This window comes from Sceloporus occidentalis, unplaced genomic scaffold (assembly GCF_023333645.1).
Source record: "Sceloporus occidentalis isolate IW3139 unplaced genomic scaffold, rSceOcc1.0.p SCAF_79, whole genome shotgun sequence".
Lineage (NCBI taxonomy): Eukaryota > Metazoa > Chordata > Lepidosauria > Squamata > Phrynosomatidae > Sceloporus > Sceloporus occidentalis.
This window is the reverse complement of record NW_028317059.1, coordinates 216835-240436: the sequence shown is the minus strand read 5'-3', so window position 1 is coordinate 240436 and position 23602 is coordinate 216835. Positions and strand designations below refer to the sequence as shown.

The following is a 23602-nucleotide window of genomic DNA, read 5'->3' as shown; positions in this document are numbered from 1 at the left end:
AATTAGAAGGGAAAAGACTGAATAAATATAACGGGGAGAAACAAAATGGGGGGGGGGGTATTGAACAGAATTAACTTGGGCTGAACCGATTCAAAATTTTGATTTTTCCCATGACTTGCTGTGCCTTTTAAACTCTTTCGTCTGCCCGCCATCTTTTCCGCCCCATCCAATACTCTGAGCACCAACCGAAAGAGGGGCATTAAGAAAAACTGCATCAATAAGGTTCAGTGGTTTATTTACAGGTAAACACCTCTGTATTTTATTTGAAGCTGAAAAGAAAAAAAAATAGCGTTGGAAATAGTGGCTATTTCTTAACGAGAGTGCTCTAGGTTTCCGATTTGCGTCTTTTCCCCCCCCCCCTCCATTCACATCTTTATTTTAACGTTTCCACCAGCTTCTTTTTACCCTGCTATCTGAACTTTACTTTTTGAAAAAGTTGAGCATCACAACTCATCCTTAAGCAAACTGAAAAGCAAAACAGAAAAAAATATATATTTATATACTTATATATAATTTCCCCCCTGCTTCTCTCCGTTCTCCGTGTCCTTCAGAGCGGCATTTTTAGAAAATTTTTTTTTATTATTATTTTTCCCAAATCTCAGCGCAACAAGTTCACCATCGGAAGGGATCTGAGACAGGCGGCATCTTCAGAAGGCAAGTTCCTCTTCGTGGTGCCAGCAGGGTGAGCAAGATTGATGCATGGCTTGAATTTTTTTTTCTCTCACTAAAGTCCAGTAATAGAAAAGAATGCACGGTAAGGGCGTCCTAAGCCAGGCCAAATCCTTCTGAGCACTCCTGGATGGCCAACAGCAGCATGTGACGTAACTTTTCATAGCTTTCGTACGCTGGGAGGTCCAGCTGGTTGAAACTGTAAGAAAATATGGATAATTTAAAGCCAGACGTACAACATATATCGTGAAAAGTCCTCTAAGAGAGGGGTCAAAATGAATAATGTATACGATTACAGAGTCACCCACGGACATTCTAGAATACAGATGAGTAGTCCCTCATTTTTCTCTTACCAAGTATGGGCAGAAGGCAGTCTATCTGTAGATCGATCATCCCGGTGTATTTGGAATTTCTGGATGCCGTTCATTCCTTCTAGAGCAGCGAAGCCCTGCAGGGGAACTTTAGAGGTTCCAGTTACAAACTGAAGGAACTTGGCCCGGTCAGCCTGGTCGAAGGAGCGCAGCGCTCTCCAAAACCACTGAATCTGTGAGAGAAGACAGCACAGAATAGTTTGACATTTACAACCGTACCATAAAATACACGAGAGGAAAAGCTTCGAACATCTAGAACCAGTTTTAATAGCAGCCAGGATTGAGCATCGACAGTAATTTGGGTCACTTCCACATCCCTGGCGATAAGATTGGCTCAAGATAACGGCAAGTTCAGATGAACCTGACTTTAAAGACTTCAGGTGGTTTCCTGGCTTGACTAACCTTCAGGAAGATACTAAAGTACTGAAAGCGGAAGAGCATTAAACTAAAGAGTCGTTGCTGATTTATGGCAGAATTTCAACAAATCGGCACAGATTAATAAAGGCTTGTGTTTCCAAAGCAGTATGAAAACTTGCATTACTGGTGTTAGGGAAAGACCTCGGACATATGACTAGTGAATACGATCAATGTTCCATCTAATTTTTCTTGGTTGGCGTGCGCAGAAAATTTCTCTTGTGCAAAAATTTTCACAGAGCAAAAATTTTGTGCGCACAATATCTGTGCCGCATAAAGTTTCAAAAAATATATTATTTTTTTCTTTTTATATACTTTTGTACGCACAATTTTTGGACGTGTGCGCTCTCTTAAAAAGCTATGTGCGCGCGCACAAGCGCACGGCTTAGAGGGAACACTGAATACGACAGACAGAAAGTCTCTAGTTCTGTACTGCCACCGACAGCCTAAGCAGCAATCTGTGTCAGGTAGGTTTATCATCCCCTCGTTGGAAGAATGTATAAAAAAGTACTCAGAGGGTTAGGGTTACTCAGAGTACTTTATTATGCTTTTATTATCATAGGGGTGTCAGTGATACTGTCCCTTTAAGCGGACCATAACTAAGGCAACATGCTGCTTACTAAGGGAGCTTTAAATTAATTTCCCAGACCAATCATGAATACAAAAATAGTTAATTTGTCAAACATATCTCAATCACTGGAACTCAGTTCTTACCTGGATGGAGTTGGACTGGTACTTGTGATACTCTGTATTGGATTTCAGATCGTCAATGTCTATTGTGGGCAGGCCGGAAATAAGTAGCTCCAGTTCCTGCTCCGTGAAGATGGAGATAAGACGTTTGGGAATGATCTCATAGAATCCTTCCAGGAAAGCGGCCAGCTGCTTGCGAATGGCACCTGACGCAGAAAGACATTGCCCAAGCCGATTACAAAAACAAGCAGCGGAGAAAGCATCAAGCTTAAACAATCACCAGGAAGCACAAAGCCATTGATGTACCTGTCATCTTCATCTGGCACACAAGGTGAACGTATTCCTTCTTGTTATCTTCAGTTACTAGAATGTTTGCCCCATTAGGCTTCAGATCACGAACTTCACATACTCCAAACTCTTGAACCTGGACAAACGGAGCAAAAAAACACCAAAAAGGGACACAATCAGCGCAGAATGTGAGGACAGAAAAAAGGATCTCACACGGTTGAAAATCATTTTAAAGACCAGTGCAGATAGCTGTTGAAGCGACACTTCCCACCATTGCATCTTTATCTGCATGCGCGCTTACCTCGGTGCTAAACGTCAAGTCATATCCCAGTGTGGAGACATCATTCTCGAGCAAGTAGACAAGACCTTGGTAGAAATGGTAATCTTCACTTTCCATGTCTGTGTACCTGGACCAAAGACACAGAACTGTAGATCACATTCAAATAGAACTCTCCGCTACGATGCGTTTGAGGGACGATACTCCACTTTTAATTTTAATGCCACAGTCCGTTTAAAAAGCTGCTTGGCGGACCCATCCTAACCCACCAGACACACTAATGCACAATGCGAGTTATGTGCAGATGGTCAAACTTACCGGACAGACTTGCCAAGGATGTGCTTGTAGAAGGACCACGTGAAGTAACACTCCAGCAGTCTATTGTCATATACTGCTTTAGCCACAATACGACCCACAAACTTGAAGTAGCTGAGGTGGTTGGGGTTACAGTGCGATGAAGGGTTGATGGTGTAAGTGACACGGTCACCAGGAGATGTGCGGAACAGTGCATACATGGGATTGAACATCTCTCTGGATTCCCATTCCCGGAGCAGCCCACCGGCATCCTGACCTTCCTCACCTTCAAACACTATGTACCTACAAAGAGTAAAGAGGAAACTTTGCTGCAGTGTCCATTAGTAGACTTGGGCACCAGGGGGCTCTTCGTGTTCGTCTTCGTGCTCGTCTTCGGCAAAAAAAACAACTTCGTATTCCGCGAATATTCGCCTGGTCCTGTCTTCTCTTCGGGCGAATATTCGCGGACACTCTTCGTGCTCGGGTTTTCTTCGTTTTCCCCGGTTAAGGGGTTAAAACGGGGTTAAAGCCGCTCTGGCGCCAGGAGTTTAAATGTCCGTATGAGCAACTCTATTGGTCGTCAGCAGGGGGCTCGTCTGCCATTGGTTGATGGCAGACGAGCCCCCTGCGGGCGACCAATAGGGTCGCTCGTACAGACTGTTATACTCCAGGTGCCGTAATTGTTCGGCAGATCCCGCTGGTCTCCCTGTTCTATCATTTATTAACTGATAGAACAGGGAGACCAGTGGGATCTGCCGGGTAAGTTGCAGCATTGGGGTTTTAAAAGTCTGCACGAGCGACTCTGTTGGTCGCTCGTGCAGACTTATAAAACCCCAATGCTGCAACTTACCCGGCACATCCCACTGGTCTCCCTCCCTGTTCAATTAATTAAATGTCCGTACGAGCGAACAATAAAGTCGCTCGTACGGACATTTAACTCTGTACAGGGAGGGAGATGAGTGGCATCGGCAGGGTAAGTTGCAGCATTGGGGTTTTAAAACCCCAATGCTGCAACTTGCCCTGCCGATGCCACTGGTCTTTAACTAATTGAACAGGGAGGGAGACCGATGCCACTGGTCTCCCTCCCTGTTCAATTAGTTAGTCTGTGCCGGGTTAAATGTCCGTACGAGCGACCAATAAAGTCGCTCGTACGGACATTTAACTCTGTACGGGAGGGAGACCAGTGGCATCGGCAGGGTAAGTTGCAGCATTGGGGTTTTAAAACCCCAATGCTGCAACTTGCCCTGCCGATGCCACTGGTCTTTAACTAATTGAACAGGGAGGGAGACCGATGCCACTGGTCTCCCTCCCTGTTCAATTAGTTAGTCCGTGCCGGGTTAAATGTCCGTACGAGCGACCAATAAAGTCGCTCGTACGGACATTTAACTCTGTACAGGGAGGGAGATGAGTGGCATCGGCAGGGTAAGTTGCAGCATTGGGGTTTTAAAACCCCAATGCTGCAACTTACCCTGCCGATGCCACTGGTCTCCCTCCCTGTTCAATTAGTTAGTCTGTGCCGGGTTAAATGTCCGTACGAGCGACCAATAAAGTCGCTCGTACGGACATTTAACTCTGTACGGGAGGGAGACCAGTGGCATCGGCAGGGTAAGTTGCAGCATTGGGGTTTTAAAACCCCAATGCTGCAACTTGCCCTGCCGATGCCACTGGTCTTTAACTAATTGAACAGGGAGGGAGACCGATGCCACTGGTCTCCCTCCCTGTTCAATTAGTTAGTCTGTGCCGGGTTAAATGTCCGTACGAGCGACCAATAAAGTCGCTCGTACGGACATTTAACTAATTGAACAGGAAGGGAGACCAGTGGCATCGGCACTGCCGATGCCACTGGTCTCCCTCCCTGTTCAATTAGTTAGGGGTTAACTTTTTTTTAAAGGGTTAAGGGGCCGTGCAAGTGAGCCTATTGTTCGCTAGCACGGCCCTTTAACCTATGGATTTCCGCTCCCGTTAACCCCTTCGATGCTGTGTTAGATAACGCAGCATCGAAGGGGTTAACGGGAGCGGAAATCCATAGGTTCGCTGTCAGGGGCTACAAAGACCCTGCGAGTGAGCCTATTGGTCACCTGCAGGGTCTTTCTCTGGCATCAACCAATTGGTTGATGCCAGAGGAGGTCCCTGTAGGCGACCAATAGGCTCATTCGCACTGCCCTGTAGCGTGACGGCGAACCTGCGGATTTCCACTTCCGGGAACTGCCGCGATGCCGCGAAGCCAAGAAGCCAAGACAAGGTAAGATGAAGGGGGGGAATGGTAGACGAAGACGAAGACAATCACGAAGATCTTCGTGGTGTGTGTCTTCGTCTTCGCCTACGTTTTACCGCCGCCGTCTTCTCTTCGGCGTGTCTTCGGAACGAACACGAAAACGCACTCTTCGTGTTCGTTTCCATGTTCGCCCGAAGACGAATGCACAAGTCTATCCATTAGAATATAAACGGCAAATGAAAGATAAAAGCTCCCTACTAAGGGTCACCACCGCATTAGATGATGGTTATCAACCACGTCCCACAACAGAAATCCCCATTTTCACACTAGGACACTTACAATCTGTTCTTCATTTCTTCAGGAGATTTTCGGTGAAGTTCTCTGTACGAGTCTTCAAACACATGGTCGCGTCGTACATGAACAGCCATGTCTTCTTTGCGCAGCCCTTCATCGAGACGCTCAAGCTCCTGGCGGAAATATCTGTGCAGGGAAGCAGAAACATCTTGTAGCAGCTTAAGCTTCCACAATTATCAAATCAAACACTAAAGCTATTCACTATTTATATATCACATCAATGTAGCAGGTGTAATAATGAATTGCATAAATGTGGCATATTTACAAATAAATACAACTTTAAAGTAGGACTGCAACTAACGATTATTTTCATAATCGATTAGTTGGCCGATTATTTTTTCGATTAATCGGATAAAAAAAAATAATTTTTCATTTATTTTAAATTATTTAATAAAGTAACATAGGATGTTAAAAACAAACGGCAGAATAAATTTTTTTTCTTGTTTTTATTTCCCCAACCTGCCCCCCAGTTATGCATATTTGAGCCCAGGATTGCCACACTGCCCTCCCCGACATGCCACACTGCCCTCCCCGACATGCCACACTGCCCTCCCCACATATGCCTTATATACCCTATATGCCTTATACCCCCAGATATGTCACTCCGTCCTCCTCAGGTATGCCGTATACCCCCCTGATATCTCATAGTGCCCTCATAGGATTTGCAGACTCGTTCACAGACAATACTTTTATAAATAAATACAGGATTAATCTTCACTGCCCCCAGGATTTAGATTCCCCTCAGTTTGCCCCCCTTTACCTCTAACTGCACCTTAAGTTAACTTTATTAAATTAATGAAATTAACCCTCAGTCCTCAGCATTAAATTAATCCTGAAGAGAAGACCCCATTAACCAAAACTGCCCCTAAATTAACCCTGAAGACCCCATCAACCACAACTGCCCCTAAATTAACCCATTAACTATAACTGCCCCTAAATTAACCCTAAACACCCCATCAATCACCACTGCCCCTAAATTTTTTTTTTAAATTCTCCGTTTATTGCAAGTTATGAAATAAAAGGCATCACATTACAACACAGCACATCAAAACCGCTTACAATATTGCATGATGAAACCGCATACCCAAAAGGATTACAGGTACAGTGGTGGCCAAAAATCCGTCAGAGTAGGAAACAGGTGTAAGGATGCATGAAAAAGCAGATAGGACAACTGTGCAGTAGTACCATGGTACATATATGCGTCACGGGAGAGCTCCACCTATTATATATTGACAGGTACATAACAGGTCAGTGATCAAAGACAGATGTGGGAGCAAGAGACACCCGGATTGTACAATCAGCATAAGAAACACACAGCTTGACCGAGATGCAATGGCCGGAGAGATATAACAAAATGTAAAGGATACAGTGTACCCTATGAACAGAACCTGAAAACAAAATACAAACGAAAACGATGCGTGTGTCGGTGTCACTAGTTGACAAGCATATTATCCGAAGAAAGAAACAAGGACAGAGGAAAAAACCTCGGTCGCAGGACCGCGCGATCGAAGGAAGCCCAGCAATACCTAACAGTGAATGAATTAATTAATAAGCAGGATGAAGTACCTGTGGGAACCGAGGGGATGCGGTAAGTTCCTTCCACCAAAACCACCTCCTATTATATTGAAATTCCTTCCCCCGGGAGGCCCACACCAATTCCTCCATTTGCGAAATAAACTGCATTTTGCTAAGCCAAACTTGAATGGGCGGGGTGTCTTGCTTCTTCCAGAAAAGGGGTAAGACCGCTTTTGCCGCACTCAGAACATGGAAGGTGACCGAGTGCTTATAAGCACTAATGGAAAGGGGGGTGTGATGTAACAGTGCTGCCTCAGGGGTCAGAACATAAGCCGGGTCATTTACTTCACGTAAGACTCGCTCAACAACCTTCCAATATGGAACGACTAAAGGACACTCCCACCATATATGCAAAAAGGTGCCCGGCCCATCCTCACACCTCCAACAAAGGTCGGGGACTTCCGGGAGAAATTTATGAAGTACATGCGGGACGCGATACCACCTAATAAGTAATTTGTAGGAAGTTTCTTGTATCCTACTGGCTATGGCACCCTTATGCGTTAATTGAATAATCTTATCCCAGTCTGCAGGTGTGGAAATGTGTGGAAACTCACGTTCCCACAGGGCCAAAAAGTAGGGCTTAGATGTCGTATCTAAAGCCAAGAGCATGGAGTATAACACAGACATCAGGTGGGGTGGTTCAGAGGCTGCTGAACACAATTGTTCAAAAGCTGTCAAGGGTCTACAGTAGTCAGTCCGTCTGGGTAGGGAGACGAGGAAGTGTTGCATTTGTATGTAAAAAAAGGGGTCGCATGCATGAGGGGACCGGTGTCCTAACAAAGCCGCCATAGGTCTCAAAGCATCATTTACATAAATATGGCAAAAGCGCAGAACGCCCGTGGAGTCAGGTGAGAACCGCCTAGCACGTCCAGTGCGGTACCCAGGCGGAAATGCCGGATTGTCAGAAATAGGGTAAAGGGGACTGGGGAATGACACAAGTTGACCCTTAGCAAGATATTTGTTAAAGATGCGCAAAGTTGGCGACACGGTAGGGTGTCTAACGTGCCGGGAGTGATTGGACACGAAAGAAAGCCATGGGTAGGTATGTATAGGGAGCACCTCCTCCTCCAGCCGAACCCACTGCTTATGAACCAGCATAGTCCATTCAATTACGCGACGCAGGTGCGCTGCATGATAATATAACTCTAAATGGGGAACCCCCAATCCCCCGCAGAGTTTAGGTCTAACTAAGTGTGAAAAGGCCAAGCGATGCGAGGATGAGGACCATATGTATTGCAAAAAAATCCTGTGACACTGTTTAAAGTAGGACCGGGAGATAAAAATCGGCAATGTGTGGAATAAATACAAAAATCGTGGAAGTATGTTCATTTTTAACACCGCGACCCTCCCAAACCAAGATACATGTGGAAAGGCCCATTGGCGGAGATCTCGAGACACTCGGTCCAAAAGGGGAACAAAATTAAGGGAGAACAATAAAGAGAGATCTGCAGGGATTTGGAGCCCCAAGAACTTAAAACTAGACAAGCACCACCTAATAGGAAAGCGTACGGTCAAGGCATTCTTGACCTCACCCGGGACCCGAATGCCTAAAATTTCGGACTTATCTAAATTAATTTTGTAATTGGAGATTTGTTGAAAAATCTCTAGGTCCTGCAAAAAAGCCGGAATCGATAATAGAGGGTCAGTAAACATTCCCAGCATGTCGTCCGCAAACAGAGCCAATTTATGCTCCATGGATGAGGATTTTAGACCCTCAATGTTAGGATTGAGCCTTATGGCAGCAGCGAGGGGTTCCATGCCGATGATGAACAAGATGGGAGAGAGGGGGCATCCCTGACGTGTACCATTAGAGAGGACAACAGGATCGGACAGAAAGCCATTCACTCTAATCTTGGCGGACGGGTTAAAATAAAGGGCGGAGATCCAACTGCGAAAAACACCACCGAGGCCTATGTGGCGGAGGACCTGAAACAAATAGGGCCAGGAGACCCTATCAAAGGCCTTCTCCGCATCGGTGGAGACCAGGGTCAAAGGGATATTTAATTTGTTCGCGTGAGCAATCACATCCAGAACGCGAATGGTATTGTCACGCGCCTCCCGCCCCGGCACAAACCCCACCTGATCCAGGTGGATGATACCCGGGATAAGGGGCTTAAGACGCGTTGCTAAAATTTTGGCCAACAATTTGATATCCGTATTGAGCAGAGAAATTGGCCGATAATTACCACAAAGGTCTGCCTCCTTGCCCGGTTTCAAAATTAGAGTGATATGGGCCATATTAGTGTGGGGGTCAAAATGATCTCCCTTAGTCAATCCATTAAACAGGGTAACCAAATGGGGGCCAAGTATTTTGAGAAATTTTTGATAATACGCCTTGGTAAACCCATCAGGGCCAGGGCTTTTACCATTGGGCAGGGACTTAACCGCTGCCTCAACCTCAGCGAGGTCAATTGGGGCATCCAACAGTGCAGAATCCTCCCGAGAGATACGCACCGGAAAAAACTTATTTAAGTACTGATTAAGAGAATCCCTAGCAGCAGGCACCGAACCAGGGGCCGGCGGCAAACCATATAACGAGGCATAATAGGCCTGGAAACAGGCAGCTATGTCATGGGTAGAATGATGTAATTTACCAGAACGGTCTCGTATCTTAGAGATGAAAGACATAGATCGCTTCGTCCGGACAGCTCTGGCCAACAGCTTCCCTGCCTTATCTCCCAGCTCGTAAAAGTGCCTACGCGTCAAAAGATAATGACGCTTGGCCCGGGCATTGACCAGGGCCGCTAACCTCTCTCTCAGCACACCCAGTTGAATCAGAAGATCTGGGTTCAAAGTGAATTTGTGGGTGTCCTCTATGGCTGCTATGTCATTGGTAAGGCGGGAAATTTCGCCTAGCGCAAGGCGTTTAGCAGTGGCCCCCAACTTGATCAAGTGCCCCCGAATGACGGCTTTATGAGCCTCCCAGACCGTAGAAAAGGCCGTCTCAGGGGAGATGTTGTCCTGAAAATAATGTCGAAGCACATCGGCTAGGACCTGAACGTCAGCCGGAGACGACAGAAGAGATTCATTCAGCCTCCAACTCCACACCTTAGGCGGGAGCTGAGCGAACGACAGGGAAATATGTAGAGGGGCATGGTCCCCAAGAGTAGTAGGTCCAATTCTGGAGGAGGAGAGCAAAGGTAAGTGGTGATGAGAAAGAAAAATGGAATCAATTCGTGTGTAACGGGAATGAACAGCAGAGTAATACGTATAATCCTTAACGGATGGATGCATTACCCGCCATGCATCAACCAGTTGCAAGTTATGAAGGGCCTTCTTGACTCGGGATATGCGGGAATAGGGGATATGGGAACGTCCAGAAGAGCAGTCCAGTCTGGGGTCAAATGGCATATTAAAATCGCCACCCACAATGGAGATCCCGTCCTGAAAATCTGCAAGCCTGCGCAAGACCGAGACTAAAAAACTTGATTGGTTGCGGTTAGGGGCATATATGCAGGCCAGAGTGACCACCTGAGAAACAATATAACCCTTGATGAAAATACAGCGCCCCTCGGAGTCCCTCCAGGTGTCAACCAGTTGAAAAGGTAATGTTTTATGTAATAAAATAGCAACACCCTTGGTCTTAGTGTCATGTGAGCTAGAGAAATAACGCAAGGGAAAGCTCTTTGCACATAATGCCGGTTCTTTGCCCTCCCTGAAGTGGGTTTCCTGTAGGAATGCCACCTTAGATTTAGTCGATTGCAGAAAATGTGTTAAACTGGAGCGGCTTTCCGGTTTGTTGAGACCTCTGACATTTAGGGTGACAAAATTAAGTGTAGTGTGGTGCATGAAGGTGACATCTGAAAGGGCCCAAGGCAGACAGCCTGACAACACGCATCGCGAGAACAGTCAAAAAAAAACAGAAACTGGAAACAATAAACGCGGAACATAAAAGAATACGGAAAATCCGCATTGCGGAATCTGAGGTAATGCAAAAGCATCCAAAGGAGAGCCATATAATCCAAAAGGATTAAACCGAAAACCCGGATCACCAAGAATCCGGGTGGTCAGCTCAGGGGGGTGATAAAAAGAGCAAAAAACAAAAACAGTAAATACCAACTATAGGGAGGGATGCAAAGTAAGAAAATGAGGGGACATAAGTACCACGACCCACTGCTTTAAGTGTATAAGAAAAAGCTGCCGAAGCAACTAGGAAAAGACGGCGCAGACGAATGCCAACATACACATGTACCCAAGAGGGGCATAGCTGCGGGGGACGGAGCAAAACGCCCCAGCCACCCTTGACCAACAAGCCACCCCAGAAGCACACAATGCTGAGTAATCTAACACAATCCACGATAAACGTTGCAGCAACACCATATAGCACACATAGGAAAAAACAACAGTGCAGAATGCGTGGAGTATAATAGGCACATCCAGGTGAAGTTATCCGACCTGAGACATATGTAAACACGGAAACATGTGTGTGGTATGTGCAAGTGAAAGTGAACAATATCAACGACCGACTGAAAAAACACATGAAGCTAGATCCCCCGAGTGTGTCCGACTTGAGGACACAAGATAGGATATGTGTATGTGAAATAAACAGAAAATAAAGCACATGTGTTGAGTGCATGGGAACTTTACCGACAACACAATTGCCATCCAAGGTTAACAACAGTGCAGAATGCGTGAAATATAATAGGCATATATAAAAACATATATAAAAACAGAAACATGTGTGTGGTGTGTGCAGAGGAAAGTAAACAATATCCATGACCGGCTGAGAAGGCACGAGAAGCAACAGCCCCCGAGCGTGCCAGACTTCTGGACAGGAGAGAAGAGATGTGTAAGTGAGATAAGCAAAAAAGCATATGTGTTAAGTGCCTGGAAACCGTACAGACAACACAAATGCCATCCAAGAGCATGGGCGGATAGGAAATATAGATAAAAGGATGCACAAGTGTATGATGGGAGCAAGAAAACGTAAACAGCATATAGTCATAACAGAAGGAGTACAGGTGGTCTGGAAAGGAGTACTTATCGATAATGCCCATCACTACACGTAGAAACCCAGCAAGGGGATACCCGGGCCAGAGGAACAATGGACGAAATACAGGAACAGTCCATGGAAGAAGCGTGAGGAGACCCTTCATGACCTAAGTAGTGTAGCATCCAGCCGGTCCAAAGAGAAGCAGATGCCGCCATACCAAGTCAATCCGGCGGCCTAGACGAAGTATTCCTGTATGCAATCCGGATCACGAAGGGAAATTCATCCCAGCACAAGAGAAATGACGTCTCGAGGAATCCATAGACGAAGACGGCTGGGTCCGCAGGCATGAGGGCCGACCAGATCAGAAGATGAAAAGGGTGAAATCAGCGATGCGTAGAAATAGAGACAAAAGCAAATACAGAAACTCCCAGGCCACGGAGAGGCGTTCAGGTAGGTAGCGAGTCAACTTGTCTAGGGCGACGACGACGCTGCGGCTTAGAAGACCAGTCCCGGGTTGGGTCACTCAGTGTGGGGGGAGGCACATAGGACAATTCCCAATCAGGGATCGAGATAGCTGGTAGGCCCAATCCCTCAAGCAACGCAGGAACATCAGCCGCACAGCGTACGGTATACCGGTCAGGGCCCTTACGGACCAGTAGAGAGAAAGGGAACCCCCACTGATACGGGATCGCAGCCTCGCGCAAGGCAGAAGTGAGCTGACGGAGGACTCGTCGGTACTGGAGTGTAATCGGGGATAAGTCAGGGAATACCTGAAGCTTGTGTCCTTCCCATTCCAGGGAGCCCGCTTTTCGCGATGCGGCAAGGATGGCCTCCTTGACCGCATACTCCGCAAGACAGCAGACGATGTCTCGTGGAGGACGATCATCTGGTTGTCGTGGCCTAAGAGCCCGATGAGCACGGTCAAACTTGATTACGGTATCTACAGGCTGTTGTAGAAGTCTGTTAAAAATAGTGCTAAGTACACTAACCACTTCCGAGCTAAGAACCGATTCCGGAACACCACGAATCCGCAGATTAGATCTGCGGCCTCTGTTATCTAAATCTTCAATTTTTTGCATTAAACGTTGCATTGTCGTGTGTTGCACCCGCAGCTGGCCCGATATATTGTCAACGGTGGAGCGGGTAGTGACTGCATCGGCCTCCAGAGTAGAAACCCGGTCACCCAAGGGCTGCAGGTCTTTCTTGATGTCTGAAAGGTCAGCTTTTAGGGGCGCATGTGCCTCTGCAATGATGGAAATAAGATCAGCTTTAGTTGGTAAGTCCTTCAGCGTGCTACGCCACTGATGTTCTTCTGAATTAGGTTGCGGATGCAGCGGATCCCGACCGGATTCTGAGGGCAGATCCGAGTACTGACTCCCAGGGCTGCCAGGTGGTGAGGCCTTCTGCATGGAGTCGCGGGAATCAGCATCAGTGAAGCTCTGAAAGAACGACTTGACCGAGGTATGTGCTGTTTTGTCTCTAGGCAGGGGATGTTTCGGAGTGGCACCTAGCTTCGAATGTTTCCCCATTGGTAAGGATTAAACGCCGATTTTAGGCAAAAAGAAGCAGTGGGCCTGTGGAGCCAGTGGATTAAGCGTCCATCTTGATCGGTGGTTAGCCACGCCCCCCCACTGCCCCTAAATTAACCCTAAACACCCCATTAACTATAACTGCCCCTAAATTAACCCTAAACACCCCATTAACTATAACTGCCCCTAAGTTAACCCTAAACACCCCATTAACTATAACTGCCCCTAAGTTAACCCTAAACACCCCATTAACTATAACTGCCCCTAAGTTAACCCTAAACACCCCATTAACTATAACTGCCCCTAAATTAACCCCCACCTCCCCTAACTTTCAGCAGCCCAAATATTAATTTTATACTCACAGTTAGATGAGTGTCACAGCCATGGCGATGCTAAGGAAATGGGCGGAGCCAATCGGTCGTTTGGCTCCGCCCCTTTCTTCCCTGCAGTCACTGCCGATTGGCCCCGCCCCTTTCTTTCTCCAGCAGCGATTGCAGGGAGGGACTGGAAAAAGGAAGTGGGCAGGCCAATCGGCAGTGACTGCAGGGAGGAACTGTAAGTAGCAACTGCTGCTGTGGCTCCTGTGAGTCACACTAACGGATTATAACGCGAGGGGTATTTTTCAGAGCATTTGCTCTGAAAAAACCCTCATTTTATAATCAATAAAAATCGATTCAACTAATCGATAATGAAATTCGTTGCCAACGAATTTCATTATCGATTATCATCGATTTTATCGATTAGTTGTTGCAGCCCTACTTTAAAGCGCGTAAGACACTTCTTGCTAGTATTCTTAAAACCCAAGGTACGATATACTTACTTGCGTTTCACATCAAAGTCCAAAACTCTGATATAGTCCACCAGAACAGCAAAGGGACCATCGGCAAGGTGGGTGGTAGACTGTCGTAGGATCTGGTTTAACACAGTGCGACGGGTCTCTTTAAATAAATAAAAAAATAACGTTAGATCAGTATAAAAGGTATTTGGCTTTAAGTCTCAAATAACATCTAATAACCTTCTACCTTTTCTACCAAGTACATAAAACTTAAGGTTCTTACCTGCAAAGCGCAGAAACTTCTGTGTGTCAGGAGGCAGGCTGGATGAGATGTGCATAGATGAAGGTTCCCGAGAAAAAAAGGGGTCCAAGGAAGAAGGGGTTGCAGGCATAAGCGGGGCCGGGGACAATGGAGGTGGCTCATCTTTAATGTGAGCTAGCTGGCTCTCCCTCGTGTCTCGTACTGGAGGCTTGCTTTCCCTTTCTGTTGCATGGACAAGGAAAAAGGCTTCTACTGCTGGTTGGAGGACTACAGAAGGAGAAAAACCAAGAACATGAACAATGAAGACTCATTCCATGGAAGAGAAATCGAAGAGAGTGAGCTGCGTAGCTTTGGTTACCCAGAACAGCATGCTGGTCATGAGACTCCTCCAGCTCTTTCAGGCACTCTCCCAGCATGTCCCACAACTCATCAAGGCTGAGCTGTTCACTCAGCAGCGGTAACTCTGGCAGCCGCTCTTCCTCTTTCTTCTCTGCAGCCTGAGAGCCTTCAGAAGCTAAAACAAGCACACAAGGTTACATTACATCGACTACCTGTTACACCCTGAACAAGTAAACATGGTTTGTCCCTGACCGCGCACTGACCAACTGACTGCGTGTCCTGTGTGGCCGGAGAGGGCTGGTCCACATCCATTGGAGACTCTTCTCTGCAAGCCGAACCCTCCGCCTGAACAAAATAAAGACTGATCACTTGGCTGACGAGGACAGCAAGCCTAGCCACATAAAATCAGGAGAGATGAGGCGCACAAGAATAAGCGGCGCACAAGAATAAGCGGCAACTGATCACATGCATCCCACAAGAGGAACATCTCACATCGCCAGAAGCCGTGTACTAACCTGCTTCTGCTAAGCTTGGAAGAAAGTGCATAGGGCAAGCTAGGGATAAGCGTGACAAGGACAAGTCTCACGTGTACATAAAGATGGCGACAAACCAAGAGGCAGGAAAAAGGTGGGGTAGATTAAGGGATGAATAACAGCGTTCAAATTAAAAGGAGGGAGAAACAAACTAAAGGATGGATGTTCTGCCAGCCAGTCATCATGCTAACCGTTGCAGTTTGCAGCTGTCTTCGTGCCCTTTGACCCTCACGTACCATTTGTATAATGGCATCAGCCTCGGCCTCCAGCTGCTGCACAGCTGCCTGGATGCTGCTAGCCGAGGCCAGACTGGCAGCCCCTGCAAGAGAAGAGCGGAGAGGTCATGCAGTGCCTTCTATATTAATCCGCCAGGTGCGTGAGAGACACCTCTACAAACACCTACTTTCCAGCAAAACAGAGTAAACGTGCCCACTGTTACAATACACAGTTTTTCATGACCTTTAAGGTTTGGTAACACATTATAGGCTTCTTATAACCCCTCAACTACTCCGGAATGCTTTATGAAAAAGCTCGGCCCATAGTTGCAGCTTGAGTTATTAGACCAATTACACTATGAAAAAACTGGATGAGGTTTTCCACATTTTTGTATAAAATGCCTGATGAAGGGACCTGAGAGGTCTTGAAAGCTTGCAATCTATATTTACTCAGTTAGCCAATAAAAGGCATCATTCAAAAACCACTTGTCTTCTATGATCCCTATGGTAACCCAACAAAAGTTGCCCTTGCTCATCCCACTTTTTCTGATCCCTTGCGTCAGACATGCAGCTTTCCCACCTAGTCGGCTGGTCTGCTTTGCCTTCTTGTTAGCTCGGCGTGTGTCGTCTCGGAGTTGGATGATGACCTGCAGGACTCTCAGGAAGAACTTTTGCGTGGAAGTCTTTGAAGTCAGCATGGACATGGAGGACAACTGTAGCTCCCTGCCATCTAGTGGGCGCTTCTGGGATGCCACGATCACCACGTTTTCCGCGATGTCAAACCTGGAGCGCAAAGACGGGGCGGGGAGAGACCTAACATTTTAGATTGACTACTGTCCTAATGTGTAACGGGTTTCCGGATAAAGCACGCGCCCAATGATTCAGGACCGCAATACTCACCTGCTCTGCATTTTGCCCTTTGCTTTGGTGTTCTGGGGTTGTTCTTCCGGCATTCCATCCGGAGAAAGGGCCTCACACTGAATACGTCTCTGCTGCTCCAAGTTATACTCGCGCAGTTCCGCCAAAAGGGTACCTGTATAGCAAACCAGCAACATTCAGTTTGAGAAAAAAAGCAAAATGTGTGCAGGCCGTGAAAGCGTGGGGTATTTCAGATCATCTCACCTATCTGTTTGCACAGAGTGTATCCCAAGTGGTGGGCTCCGCTAAGGAGCAGTTTCAGCACGGTGTCCCTCGTGCCGGCATCACCCCGCGAGAGTTGTAGTAAAACGTTTGCGGCATCCTCCAAGCCTTCCTCTGAACATGAATGGGATGTCAGCACCTGGGAAGGAGACGTTCTGCATGAACCTATACATCTGGTTAGCACGTGCACGTGCCATGAAAGACAGGGTCGCCTAACCATGCACTGCAACATGCAGCCACCCACAGACCTATAAAATATTGGCTGTGAAGACTCATTTTTTTAATTTGCCCAAATATGGGAAATTTGATCATTCCAATCGCTTACCTCAACAGAAAGCTGCAGCTGTTTCTCAGTTAGGCCTGATGCCGCCATCTTTTCTGGGACACCACTGGCGTCGCTGGATTTAGCTGGAGATTTGCTGCTTTTTGTAACTGCTTTAAAAAAAAAAAAAAAAAAAAGAAGATTTAGTATAAAAATAGAGGCTTTTACGGGATAGGGTTTAGAATTAAAAATAATTTTTTAAGGTTGAACAGACCATCCAAGGTTTGGTGCGTTATAATACAGGGCATGACTGAAGTACTTACTGGACACCACACTTGTGGCGACTGCCAACGGCACGGTCACTGCTGGTACAGGCACAGGTAGTGAAGCGGCAGCAGGGGTGGGGGCAGGCACGGGAGCGGTTGCATTTGCTTGATTGACTTCCGGCACCTTATTATCAGGCAGGGCAATGGAGATGAGGGAAAGGAGACGAAGCAACTTTTCCGTGAGTAACGAGCTGCGTCGGATAACAGGATGCGACAACATATTCATGAGCTGTCCAAGAGGCGAAGCTTCCAGGCTGCACTGCGAACTCTCGCCCTCTGCCCCCGAGCTCACGGGCACAGACTTTACAGAGGTTTTCCCTTTACGGCTCACATTCATATTGTCCAATTTGACCAACAAGTCCCAGAAATCCGTGGAGCTGTTGTTTGACCCAGTAGCACCCGACGGTGGAAGGCAGGGGCTGCAGGTGACCTTCCTCTCCCTGCCATCGCTGCTCTCTGCACTGCACTCTTTGGCGCGCTGCTGTGTAAAATGGCTGGGGAACACTTAAGGGGGTAAGAGATTGAGGTCAATGAAGAAAGCGGCACGTAGCTACATAACCATGTCTGCTAAATATCCTTAATATAACTACATCCCTTTCTACTCCTTGTTGACGTTGTGACCGCACACAAGCCTCCAGTACGGCAAAGTGAAAACGTACAGACTTATATACACAAAGCCGCAAAATAGAAAGAACTGAAAGGTACATGATAAACAAATGGCACCGTTTTAATCATTAACGAAAAAAAAAGGATGGTATTAGCTAGAACTATGGCAGCCTATATTAAAATCTTTACAACTAGTAAATCTTCCATAGAAAGTTCTAAGCCTTACCTTGGCCAACTGGATAAGCGTATCCAACACATGCCTGCAAACCACCGGCGCAGCTTGTGGGTGTATGTGGACCGTGGAGCCACAGGCAGCATGCTTCTCAGTGTGCTTGCGCCCCAGGGACCTCTGGATTTGGAAGATATTGGTGCGACAGCCAAGAGCGGCATCCATGGACACAGAGAGCCAGGAAAGCTGGTTGGAGTTCTTGGAATCCACCCTGTGCATCAATTCTAACGGGCGGCTGTCGTGGCTGGAAGAGCAGGACTTGACAGTCCCTCTCTTATCGGGGCCTCCGATGGGAGTCTTGGGACTTTCTATGCAGAGTTCACTCTCGCTGCTGCGTTGCAGGATTGACAGTAGACTGCGAATTACCCAGTTACGGGTCTGCGCGTGGTAACAGAGGTTGCGCAGGACGCGATGCAGCCGACTGGTGTTCAGCTTGGGCTCATCCACGAACAACAAGACGAGAAGACAAGAGAGGGTCTCGTGATCAAGCAACAGGCGTCCTCGCAGTCGCAACAGGCTGTCCACATTGCTGCCGGCCGGCCTGATGAGAGAGACTTGTTTCATTAAATTCAAAAAACCTTCACAGTTATCAGCAGACGACAAATTACTTCAACGGACTAAGACATCTAGAATTCACACAGATCTAACGAGTGGTGGGCCTTTTTTTTTTTTTGCTTTTTATCCTCATTTGTAGCTACAATTTTTTTTTTATTATTATTATTATTTTTTAAATGATGAGCCTAGTTCATAATTTTTTTAAATGCGTAGCAACAGCCAATCGCATGTATGGTAGACTTTAGTTGAGGCCACGATAGGAAAAGATGTAAAGTAACAGCTAACGTATCCTTATAGATCTGCATGCAGTAAAAAAGCACTGGAGTCTATACATGTAACATGGGCTAGAATGCTCCTTTAAAGCCGTCTTATTTCATGGTCTGTAAACCCCAGCTTTGCAATGAGATATAGACTTTCAGAGATGAATGGAGTGTCCTGCATTCATCCTACAGTCTATGAAGTTAAATGAATACAACAGATTTAAGCATACCTGGTGTGGGTGCTGCTACCACCCATCTGAAAGGTGCTTCCTCTCTGCACAGCCAGACGTGTGTATTGGACTCCTCTATTCCCACTCAGATGGCTTGTGAAAGCTTAAAATACATTTAACACAGAAACAAGGCATGTTGTGGTTTAATATCTTCTATTTTTTTCTTGTGAGATACAGGATTACGCTTTTGTTGGTGTAATACATTTATTACTCATCTAAAAGTAGCCATCTGGCACACATACTGGCCCAAAGGCAAATCCTACCAAAGTCTTCAAACATAACAGACTTCACAACTAAATCAAACTGAAGTATGAGTCCTAAAAACACTACAACATTGGAAAAAAATATAGCCAGATGTGAAACTGAATAAAGATGAAAATCAAGCTAACCAGGTAGAACATTAGCCATATTTCCAAGGCTAGATTCTATTAGCAATGCATATCATGTTGCAGATACCTGGGCTCCTGAGTATGGCCGACAGGGCAGACGTGCTGCTGTGACCAAACAGTCTCTCATGCATTAGCTGTCTTTGTCTTGCCTCTCGTTCTCTGCGCAAAGCCTGAGCTTCAGCCGCAATGTCAGGGGGCATTACTGCTAGAACGCTGTCCTCCATATCCTCAAGAACACTGCGGCGCAGGTCGGATGGCAAGGTTTGAATGAAGGTCATGGGGTCCATGGGGTTGTCAGAAGTAGTGCTCTGAGCAAGTTCGCGCCTCTGCTGCTCTGCTCTCTGTTGGGCAAGCACCTAAGGACCGGTAGAAATGGCCAATTAATGGGGACAAGCGTTAACTCATGGATATAGAGGAAAGAAATGCATTTCCCAGTGTGTGTGCTTGTTCGTTTGAACCGTACCTCTTCCTGTATGGCAGGTGGTAAAGCTGCCAAGAACTCTGGGCTGACCTCTGTGACACCAGCACTGCCGACCACAGGTGGTGGGATGACCGGCACAGCAGTAGGTGGTGCCCGAGCTGGCGGTCGGATGCCCAGCTGGTTCTGAAGCACCTCTCTGCATATATCTTCTGGAAGAGCTGCAAGGAAGGATGGGTCCACTCCTTCGGGGAGATTGATACCTGAACCAATAAATACATATGGGACTATAGCATGGTGCTCAGGGAACATTACCATATCATTTGATGGCCGATTGTGCAAGAGAATTACCTGCGAGCGGATCATCATCTTCGCTACTCGTGGACGGCAGGGCTTCTTCAAGGATTCCACTGGAATCTGTTGCCAACAAGGACATGCTAGAATCTCTGACGGAGGGCAAATCAGAGGAGGGAGCACCCGAAGAACTGGAGAAAAAAAAAACAATGACCAAGAGAAGACTTAAAATCGGTCAGCTAATTTCAGAAAGTGAACTAGAAGTAGCCATTGCTGTTGGGCTTCCAAACATAACTATCCACTAACTCATTGTCCTGAGCAGCATCAAGCCGCTTCAGGGAATTGGGTTACAGCAGGTCAGTTCCCCGTGCCCCACGGCGTGACGTACCTCTCCTCACTGTGTTGGGACACCGATGTCTGGCTGCTGGATTGACTTGGTGGCTCCACAACCTGTTGACCAACTGCGACACTACTGCTGACCAACGGCTGTTCTTGATTAACAACCCCAGATGCTTCCCCAACACCTTCCTCTAGAGGTCCAGAGGCGAGGCTACCAGTATCCATGGGTGAGCCCTCCAGCTGGCTGCTCACTGCAGTCAGGGCATCTGAATCCTCTGCTCGTTCAGGTGACAAGGAGGCTAACAAGGAATGGAGATATTTTTTCAGTGACTTGGCCATTTAGATTGTTCATACATAAAGAAAGCTTTAGTCTTAAAAAGAAAAAAAAACTAATTACGCACAACAAATATATTTTACATTTAATATGTTCCATGCATGATTTTAGAAAATGCTGAATTTTCATCGTATAAGACCGAACCATTTCCCTGCATGATATAATACTGACTGATGGTGGGTGCTGGAGACAGTTCCATCTGAGTCGCATCCCCCTCCGCACTGGGTCTTCCTGGTGCCGACGGCTCTTGTTCTGTTGGCATTAACAACTGTCCAACTTCATCGGCACCGGACTCCGTCTGCAAACTCTGTGGCATTTCTGCCAAGGAAGCCTCCGGAGGAAGAGCACGCATAGAAGGATCCAAAGGAACCAGCTCTGGACTTGTTGGTGTTCCTTCTGCAGAAGAAGGAGCAGTGGGGAAATTCTCAGGGCGTCCAGTTCCATCTTGCTCTATGGTGGACATAAACAGAGGCCAATTACTGGTGGGTTGTATTGCAGGTTGGAGGGTGTGCGAGTCAAGAATTCCTTGAGGATCAAAACACAGAAACCCATCTTAAATAATAACACAATGACAAATAAAGCAACTAAAGACATTAAACAAGGCTTATGGAAAAGCCACACCACAAGGAAGGCAGTAAGCTGTATAGTTATCTCCAAAACGGTGGCAAAATATCTACCCCCTTACAACAATACAACTTACTACCTCACCCTGAAGAGGGCAGGTAATGGAAAAGGATTCTCTTAAAGGTATTTATCTGCCAAAAAGATTTCAAAACCACAAAAGGGAAACAAATGAACATATGTACAGAAAAGCCAAGAAATTGGCACAAAATCTAAAAGTCCAAGCAGGTCCAGATATATACATTAAGAGGCCTCGTCCTTGCTGGGGCTGGTAACAGATACCGCAGGAAAGACAGTAAACTGTATAGTTATCTCCTAGATCGGGTGTGACCCCAAAACTATACAATCTACTACCTCAGCCTGAAGCATCGCAGAATCCACTCGACTGACCTGTGAAGGAGACCGAGGCAGAAAATGCTGCACTATAAGCGATAAATACCTGTAAGGCTCAACTCGAAAGGCATGCTTCGCTTGGAATTGGAAGCCTGGGAAGATTAAGAACAAGGATTAATTAAACCGGTGCTATTCTGCTCAAAGTCACAAAATGTTCATGCAGTAATTCAAATCACAAAAACCTAGGATCTTTTGCTGAAGGTTGGCTCACTACATACACAAGAAAAAGTTCAAAATCGGGACAGACCTGTGAGTTCGGGTCTTTCGATTCCTTCTCTTCTTTAGCTTTATCTGCCATCTTGGCATCTTCTTCTGCCATTTGCTTGCGCCGCTTTTCACGTCGCTCCTCGAGTTCTTCGTCACGCAAAGCCTCCAAATGGTTTATTATTGGGACTTTTACAACTGAGAAACAAAAACACACAAGGATCTCTAAACATTTTAACGAATATGGCTTACGCAAGAGATGTCACTGAAAACAAGCCCATAAGTGATTGAGCAATTTGGAAAAAGTTGTCAAAATTGTAAAATGTAAAGGAAAAATTTATTTTCATCCATTTACGAACTAAGTACATGTGAAACTCTGAACTGGATATAGCAGAGTCCTACAACAAACATGGCGTTGGTAAACTGATGTGCTTGTCTGTTTCTGAACCTGATGAAATAGTTTGCTCTAGGATGAATTACGTTCATCGCACCGAGGGCTTCTCACCTGCCACGCAGTCATGCATGCTTTCAGCATCTAGGACCTTACATTCTTCCGTCCAGCGAGTCAATGCAGTAGGAATACTGGAGAGAGTACCTGTAACAAAGCAGTATTTATTACTTAGAACTGTATTTATTACTGGAACATTAGCCCAAGATATGGACACATACTTCATGCATCACTAAAAATGCAAATCAAAGCCTGAAAGCTATTGTATACAGAGATTCATGTAAAAGGTCAAAAGTGATTCAAAAGGGACCTCATAAGCCATGAATATAAAACTGGTCTGGAACTGCAGATGTGGTGGGGATAGAGATATATTATATTAGGTGTAATTATATATATATATATATATATATTAGTGTAAGCTGAGGAATTGTAATATGATTGCAGAGTCAGTGGCACAAAGTACAGATGAGAGACCAGTAAAAGGCAGACTAATTCATATCTTTTAGAACACCCGACACCATAGAGGGAACGTTGGGACAAAAAATGAGTCTAAGAACTAGACTTGTGCATTCGTCTTCGGGCGAACATGAAAACGAGCACGAAGAGGCCGGTTTTTTGTTCGTTCCGAAGGAACGTAGAACAGAATACAGTGCCGGCAAACCGTAGGCGAAGACGAAGACTCACAATCACGAAGAATCGAAGATTCTTCGTGATCGTCTTCGTTTTTGCCGCGCAACCGCCAAAATTTCAAACAGGAGTGAGCTGATCCTCGTCTGTCCAATCAGCTCACTCTTGTGACGTAACGCTAAGGGTCTCGTCCA

At 46.3% G+C, this 23602-nt stretch overlaps 1 protein-coding gene across 1 annotated transcript; it reads right to left on the bottom strand.

Moving 5' to 3' along the window:
- Positions 1–765: 765 nt before the first annotated feature.
- On the bottom strand, positions 766–22857 carry LOC149285347 (E3 ubiquitin-protein ligase HUWE1-like). Its single transcript, XM_089495317.1, has 27 exons — positions 22839–22857; positions 22377–22531; positions 22176–22221; positions 21287–21511; positions 20831–21080; positions 20500–20633; positions 20194–20411; positions 19798–20086; positions 19342–19444; positions 18296–18837; positions 17459–17968; positions 17199–17308; positions 16856–17012; positions 16634–16766; positions 16314–16516; positions 15710–15837; positions 15249–15330; positions 15005–15160; positions 14668–14913; positions 14430–14547; positions 5558–5698; positions 3028–3306; positions 2734–2839; positions 2451–2568; positions 2169–2350; positions 1023–1213; positions 766–868 (listed from the first exon to the last, which is right to left on the bottom strand). The coding sequence occupies exons 1-27, from the start codon at positions 22855–22857 to the stop codon at positions 766–768; spliced, it is 4944 nt and encodes a 1647-aa protein (XP_089351443.1).
- Between the last annotated feature and the right edge of the window lie 745 nt (positions 22858–23602).